The following is a 7,988-nucleotide window of genomic DNA, read 5'->3' as shown; positions in this document are numbered from 1 at the left end:
TTACAATCCTAGACCATAAAATCCAGATCAATATAAAATCAAGGCTATGTTTGATTGCAAAGTAAAATTTAATGGGAAAAAAGTGAAAATTTTTAACTTAAAAAAGAAATTTCTATAATCATTACCCATATGATTGTATAAATTACTTAACTTTGTTACCATATACATATATATATATATATATGTGAATATTCTTGTCATATTTAGTAATGATAAATTTTATATTTTATAGCAAAAGTTTTTTTTTTTCAAAGGATTTAAGATGCAAAGTAAATTTTATAATCAAATATGGAAAAATTTGGAGTCAGTAATATAGTCACAACGGGTTAATAATTACAAATGTTTTTTTTTTTTTTTTGTTTTCTTCCATTCAATTTAACTTCTTTTGCAACCAAATGGAGCTAAAATGAAATGGTTATAAGCGCAAACTAGATAATGAATTGGATATAATGAATTATTATGCCTTGTAGTTTATTTATAATATTGGTGGGCCAGCCTAATCCAAGAACTTAGAACAACTAGAAACTAAACTCAGAAAACTTTGAGACGCACGGCAATGATAGGTGGTCCTTTGGAGCAATGTGGGGAACTCAATTTATGTATTTAAAAAGTGTTACGCAACCTTAAACTATTGGCAACATCCCAAGAAATTTACAAATGAGACCAAAATTGCTAAAATACCTTGAGGATTAGTCGGGTCAAAGGATGGTCAAATGACCTTGAAATCAGTCCCAACCACTTAATTAAGTAATGTTTATAAATGTTGCAGTGAGAAATTGTCTTAGGTTATTTGTGGAACTTGCACAAAGGAAAGAGTGAGCATCGGGCTAATCTGGTGGGGGATTCTCTGATGCATAAGTCAGATCTCTCTACAAACAGAAATTCCAATAAGAATTGAAAAATATCAATCCCCTGAAAGGAAGGCTTACCTAAGTATTTACAGTTAAGGAATGGCGACAACTGAGAAATACAGTACTGATTTGGCATGCTTCTTACCGTTGATAGAAGTCCATACAAAACAGGAGTTGTATTAGGAGAGTGAATCGGAAGGTGGGGGGACGTCTCAGTTATGGAAGCTCCACGCACCCCCTTGGCATCCTAGGAGATATCCTTCCTCCCAGGGAGGATTTGGAGTTCTCTTGAGAATCCTTTCCCAATTAGGACATATCCAAACCTTGCTCGGAGGTTACGTACTGGACTAGAAATGTCTCTTATGAGGGGTGTACTCTGTTGAGGAATCCCGCAAGCAACACGTACCAAGCGACCTAGATTTGGTGGCTCAGTTGCCTACCGACATATGCGAATGACCCGAATTTGGGGACTCGATTGCTGACCGACTTATCCCGAGTGATCGATGGTGCATTTCTTATTGCTAGGCTTAGGGTGCGGCCTTAGGTCAACAGTACAACCGTGGTTCTAATATTATCTTGAGCTGCTAGTTGTAGTCCACATATGGCGTGGCTTCCAACACGCGACGCTATTCTTATGTTGGTGTTGACCAATCACTCGGTAACTGATCTAGTCACTAATGTCGATCGATCGAGCTACACCCGACCTTGGTAGCGAATGTCTATTGGGAATGTAACTCTGTTGGGACCAAACCATTTGTTTGGGCTCGCACTAAGGCCACCTATGCTTGCTCATGCTACCCTGCTTGGTCCAGGTGGCATGCTCCCAATGGTAGCATACTTTGTCATAGCAGAATCCCCCCCCCCAACTCCTACTGAGTTATTTGCAGTCAGTTGGGTGTATTCTGGCCATTCTTAGCCATTGTCATTCTAATCCAACCATGGTTTTAAGTATCTCCGATACTGATACGATACCCTCCGATACGTATCTTAAATTTAGTCGGCCGATACGATACACACCGATACGATATATTGAATTTTTTAAATCATTTCGTATCGATATATATCCTACAATACATACCGATATGCATCAATACACCACTAATACACATCGATATGATACGACATGCCTCGATACGACTCTATGAAAAATATAAAATTGAGGTAAAATGTACGTTTCGGTATGTATTGGTACGTATCGGTGAGTACCGGTATGTATCAATCGGTACGTATCGATATATATCAGCACGTATCGGTGAGTATCGATATATATATCGGTACGTATCTGTGAGTATCGATACGTATCGGTGCTACGATCATATAATGGCCAATATGGGTAATTTTTCAGAAAAAAACGATTTTTTGAAGGGTTTTTGTTCCAAAGTTGTTGTCAGACATATTTTTCCCTAACTAAAGTGGAAATCAAGGTTGGGAACAAGGATTTTACATTTATGGGACAACTACAGACCTTGAATTCTTAGTACGATACCCTCAATTTAGTGTTTATGCATAATACATGTTATCAATAGCTTTTTTTAACAAATTCTTTATGCAAAAGTGTTTAAAAAAATGTTTTATATCCATTTATATGTGTATCTTTAGCGTATCTTAGTGTATCTCCGATACGATACAATACCCTCCGATACGTATCTTAATTTTGACCGATCGATACGACGACCGATACCAATACTTAATCCTTGAATCCAACACATCCTTTTTGGAGGCCCATGCCCCATAGAAATTGTCTATCTAAGACCGTCCCTTGGCCTGTAGATCCTGACACGTTAGAATTCTAGCTCTTCCAGGCGTTCTCTGCCCACCACCTACCCTGATCTTGTTCCTTATTCCCTCCCCATTTCTTACTGCAATACATCCCGCACCTCGTGGTTCTGGTCATTTTCCTCTTAATTTAACCCTTTCGAGTGCCTACCTCAATCTATGCTCAGCAATATCCGATGGACCATTTCTCAAGATATGCCAGAATTTGAAAATGATGGAAGCGACCAAAACTGGGATAAAGAAATTACGGGACGACGTTCGGTTTCATTCTTCATTAATGACATCGAATTGGTTATCGTATGCATTTGTATCTTTGAAGTGAAAGGAATGTTATACATAAACTTGCATTTCTGGAACTTGTCTACAGGGAGAAGGAGAATAAGAAGCAGGATAAGGGTTGCAGAGAAAAATAGAGGTGGTAAAGAATAGCTCTTGGGAGTCTAGACGGAAGTGATGCTGGGGATTTTAGAAAGTTGAATTTTGTTCTCTTTTTTGGAACCATGAGCAATAAGTGATTATGGGGATTAAGTAAATCTTTTTAAAATTCAATCTAGTGGATGTAAAATAAATTTTAAACCTATTTATTATGTAATTAATATTTTTACCTAGTGGATCTAAGTAATTGCCCCTCGAATCTTTTGATCGTTCTTCCGATAGGTCCATTCAGTTTTTGTTTTCACGCGGGAGTCCACTTCCTCTGCATCGAGTGGTGAGGTACAGTGAACATCAAAATGCTGAGAGTATCTGGGCACATACCCCAAGGGACTCCCAGCTATTCGATGCTCACTAACTGGTGCAGCGGCTACAAACGATTTTTCACACTCTAGGTGGTTTCTAAAATTGAAAGCAAACATATAAGGAATTTGATCATTTGGTTCAAGCTGATCGATTCAATTGGGTCAATCTGTATTGAGAAGGATTAAAAAATATATACCCTAAAATTAATTAATGAAAGGCATGAAGATTTGACACTTGTCAAATATTGTCAAATATTGACAGTAAGACTATCTCAAGTCATTTGCTCGTACTACCAGATGATCCGGTCTTTGAGTTAGATTACCTCAATAGCCATAATTGCTTTCGCCTGGAACCCAAACAATAGGTTTTTACGTTACTAAAGTGCATGGTATCATGGACCAAAAAGTTAGGTTCTTTGAAGAGAATAAAGAGAATATATGCGTGCATCAAGCTCTGTGCAAGTGTAAAAGACCGACAAAGATAGACTCAGGAAGCACCAGCATATGCTATGCTCCAGCTCCAATGAAGGAAACTGGGTTCGTTTGGGATTGATTGGGCTCCGGTCCAGGTTATTGGGTTATTTGCTTTTTCTTGACTTGTGTTTAAATTCGGATGAATTCAGGTCCCAGTTTCATTTGGACCAATACAACAGGTTTGAGATTATTATTATTATTATTTTTATATTTTTTTAAAGGTTAGGTGTTGGTCTGAAATTATACTTGATTGTCATCTGATCCCCCCAAGAAAAAATTACAGATAAGAATAATAAATGAAAGAAGGAAATTAAATAAAAATAGGAGAGGAAAACTCCACAACAAAACAACAGATATCCTAACAGTTGAATTAAGCTACAAGGGAAATCTGAAGAGGAAACAAAAGGTTAGAGAGGACTCATAACTACAATTACATATTCTTCTTGTCTCGGTTGGATAATAATGTAGATTTGAAGTGATGATATTCCACATCAATATTATCACAATTTTTAGGTTCATTGTGTTGACAATGTTTAACATCAATGAGCTGTAAGTCTTCAGCATCACAAGTTAGTTGACAATCACAACCTTCTTGTTGAGACAATTGAGTATGATTTGATGGACGATTAAAAGCAAATTGTAGATCGATTGCGATATTAATGAATTTTAGGCATTCATTTAGGAAGAAAAACCAAGCAAACAATCACACAACCCTTGAAACTTAACGTAGTTCTATTTTTATTTTTTTTTACTAGCGACGGGTATCCAAGTGTTCGGCCTGACTAGTCCCATGGGTCCATATTGACCCCACAATAGCATGGATTGGGTCATACCAAGGTTGAATGAGAACCATTCAACTTTCTCTAAAAGCAGTGAAGAGCACTAAGCACGCCCATATGAGTGGCCCAAGGTGTGCCTAGTGGGAGTCAAATTCAGGACGTCCGAACTTACAGCTCATACTAAGTTTGTTGTTCACTAACTGCGCTACCCTCTTGGGTTGAACTTAATGTGGTTTTCTCGAGTGGATATAGGCATTCGTGTCTAATAATGTTAAATTTCTTGTGTTGTTTAATTGTTTCATTAGGTTCTTCCTCATGATTGTGCATTCGTCCCCAACAATGATGATAGCCCGATATATTAAGATTGCTCAAATTTGAAATTATGGATGTAAACAAAAGGGGTGAATGATATATTAGAGCTGTATTGGTTTAGAATATATATTTTTTTATGTTCTCATTTAGAATATTACTTATTCATTAATGGAAGTAATGAAAGAGATTTCCTCAATAGCAATAGTATGCTATATTGGTTTCCCATTTTTTCTGAATTAAACAGAAGAATGGTGGTTAGCATGTCAAATTGCAGTTATACTGTCAGATCACTACGAAGGCTGATTTGTTGAGGATGTACCTTTATTATATTTTTTTGGAAGAATAAATAATATATTAAAGAGAAAAGATGGAAAGAGATATAAATGGAGGCAAACCTCACAACAAAAGCCACCAAAAAAATTAAATAAAGCTATTAAAGTAAAATATCAACAGAAGATCGAAATTGCATTGGAATGTCCCAAGAGGAACAATGAACCGCTTCTCATAAGGGAGAGGAGCTGACAGCCTTCTGACAAACTTCGAAAGTAATAGAATCTCATATTTGTTGATGCATCCTAAAAGGTAGTCCATCGCCTCTTGTTTTTCTCCCACCACATATGATAAATCACTTGACTATGTTTTAGATCTGTTGAGTTTTCCATAAATATGAACATTTGGGAGCTTTTTTTCTTGTCTTCTAAGCAGGAATAAGCAATCTCTTATAGTATATGAAAACTTATTAAAAAAATCCATATTAAATAAATCAAGGAATTTAGCCCATAATTGCTATTGTAACAAGAATAGCTACTCCAATCTTTGACAAACTTCCAAATAGTCCTCCCTTCTGATAGGCTGCAATCCCTCCATTCTGCAATTGAGACAACCCAAAACAGAAAAAAATGGCCAAACATTAGTTTAGACTTAGTGGTTAAGCAATGTGGAAACTTGTAGATACCCTTAAAAAATGTGGCATGTTGCAGCTAAGAAAAAGAAATAGTTGTTTGATTAAAAAAAATTAATAATTATAAATATAGATAATTGCTTGGGAAGGTTTCTCAAAGTATTTTGAGTCCGGATCACCTCCTTGTGCAAGGAGATTAACTAGTAGACCCCTGCCCCCACCCAACTTAAGTACCACCATTGCCCTATGTTTTTACTCCATACACTCAGCCCCTCAATTCTACTTCACCCTACACTGCAACCCTGCCCCACCTCCTATTCTTCCACTCCAATGCCCTTTACAACCCACCCCTACACCTACACCCCCACCCCAACCCCCTCTACGACCCCACCCGGCTCATGTCTCTGTTCTTCCTCTCCAACACCCCATTCCATCTCATGAGTTCTATTCTTTTTTCCCCACACTCACACTCGCACATAACCTCCAACCCTGCCCATCCCTCTCTCTGCAACCCCTGCCACAACCCCCTCTGTTTTTCTTCCCCGACCCCTTTGGTGGTTGACAAAATCAATAGAATCCAAGGTCAAGGCGAAGTCATTGAACAATACCGACATGGGAAAGTTGGGAAGAAGACAAAGTAGAATAAGGGAATTTGTGAGTTCCACTTGTATATTTTATATTAAAATAATAAAAAAAATTAGAAAAAGTTTGGCATGCCATCAGCTTTTGAGGGAGGTTTTTTGCCAAAAGAGAAGGAAAGATGATTCACATGCTGGCAGCATGCCCTGCCTATTTCTTAAAAAGATAGAAATGAGAAAACGGTAAAAGAACGGACACATGGCAGCCATATAGTGTGTAAGGAGATTAGTTAACCTCCTTGTACAAGGAAGAGGTCCAGCCGAATCCGGATCAGGTACGTCTCTGGTCTGTGAATTAAATCCACTCTCTCTCTCTCTCTGCATTTAATAGATTCTGTATTCATAGGTAAGGGATTTTTTAGATTATTCTCGTATGTAAACCTGATTCGATTTTGATTGTTTTTCATAACATCTGAGATCTCCATTACCCGGATGTCCGAAGCACTTCCAGAGAACACTCCCAAACAATGCCTAATTGTCCAGATTAATGCTGCCAATACTAGAAAAAAAAAAAAAGAAGCTGGTGAGCAATAATACCTGATCTGCCGCCGGTGCTGGTGCCGGTGCAACTTGCTCCTCAACAGTAGGTGGTGCCGGTGGGCTTGGTGGACTCGGTGCCGGTGCTGGTGGATGATGATGGTGCTTCTTGTGCTTGTGCTGCTTCTTCTTCTTCTTCTTCTTGCTCTTAGTAGGAGCGGGTGCTGGTGATGGCGCCGACACTGGTGCTGGCACTGGTGGTACTGGTGCCGGGGCTGGTGCTACTGGTGCCGGTGCTGGTGCTGGTGGGGTTTTGGCTGGTGCAGGCGCTGGTGTTGGTGGCACTGGTAATGGTGACGGTGCAGGTGGTGCTTTTGATGGCGACGGCACTGGCGCCAGCAATGGTGCTACGGTAGCTGGAGCTGGTGCTACAGTTGGTGGCGAGACAGGTGGAGGCAAGGCTGGTGCCAAGGGTGGAGGTGAAGTTGGTGCTGGTGGTAGCGCCGGTGATTTTGAAGGAGCTGAGAGAGGTGGAGTACTTGATGGTGCCAATTTGGGAGATGGTGAAGCTTTAGGGGTGGCAATGGGAGGAGTAACAACAGTAGGGGGTGCGGCAGTTGAGGGTGGCTTTGCCACCGCAGGTGGAGGTTTCACTGGTGCTGCCGCCGGACTTTGCCCATCAGAAATGCCGGTCTGAAAACAAAGGCAAACAAAAGCACAAGCCCACCACCATGAACCCATTTCTGGAGATGTTTGGGAATGCTCTAATGGAGATGGATCATTGGCATTAAGTATATAAGGGAAGAGAGTGAATTAGAAATTAAAAACGTTTGGTGAAGTTGGAGGGAGAGCTGTAGCCTTCATATGAATGGACATACCTACTAATGATTGGAATAAAACCAGGTTGTCAAACAACCGGATTAGAGCTAACCCAGTATTGATCCACCAAATTATAGATTATTGAAATGGGATCAGGGTTTCTAAACTCCAAATCGGTCGAAATCGGTTGGATTGATTAGTCGATTTCTATTGAGATAGTCCTA

General features: G+C 39.3%; 1 protein-coding gene across 1 annotated transcript; it reads right to left on the bottom strand.

Annotated features, from left to right (window-relative positions):
• Nucleotides 1–5,325: 5,325 nt before the first annotated feature.
• On the bottom strand, nucleotides 5,326–7,733 carry LOC122059307 (lysine-rich arabinogalactan protein 19-like). Its single transcript, XM_042622023.1, has 2 exons — nucleotides 7,006–7,733; nucleotides 5,326–5,797 (listed from the first exon to the last, which is right to left on the bottom strand). Exons 1-2 carry the CDS (start codon nucleotides 7,684–7,686, stop codon nucleotides 5,702–5,704), a joined length of 777 nt encoding a protein of 258 aa, XP_042477957.1. The 5' UTR covers nucleotides 7,687–7,733; the 3' UTR covers nucleotides 5,326–5,701.
• Nucleotides 7,734–7,988: the final 255 nt, after the last annotated feature.

This window comes from Macadamia integrifolia, chromosome 13 (assembly GCF_013358625.1).
Source record: "Macadamia integrifolia cultivar HAES 741 chromosome 13, SCU_Mint_v3, whole genome shotgun sequence".
Lineage (NCBI taxonomy): Eukaryota > Viridiplantae > Streptophyta > Magnoliopsida > Proteales > Proteaceae > Macadamia > Macadamia integrifolia.
This window is presented reverse-complemented; position numbering and strand designations above follow the sequence as displayed.

Excerpts from the sequence above, each read along its gene's own strand:
- LOC122059307 (XM_042622023.1), bottom strand. The coding sequence starts at position 7,686 with ATGGGTTCATGGTGGTGGGCTTGTGCTTTTGTTTGCCTTTGTTTTCAG. Across the intron at positions 5,798-7,005 it reads CAGCACCGGCGGCAGATCAG|AATGGAGGGATTGCAGCCTA; the intron begins GTATTATTGCTC and ends TCTCAATTGCAG.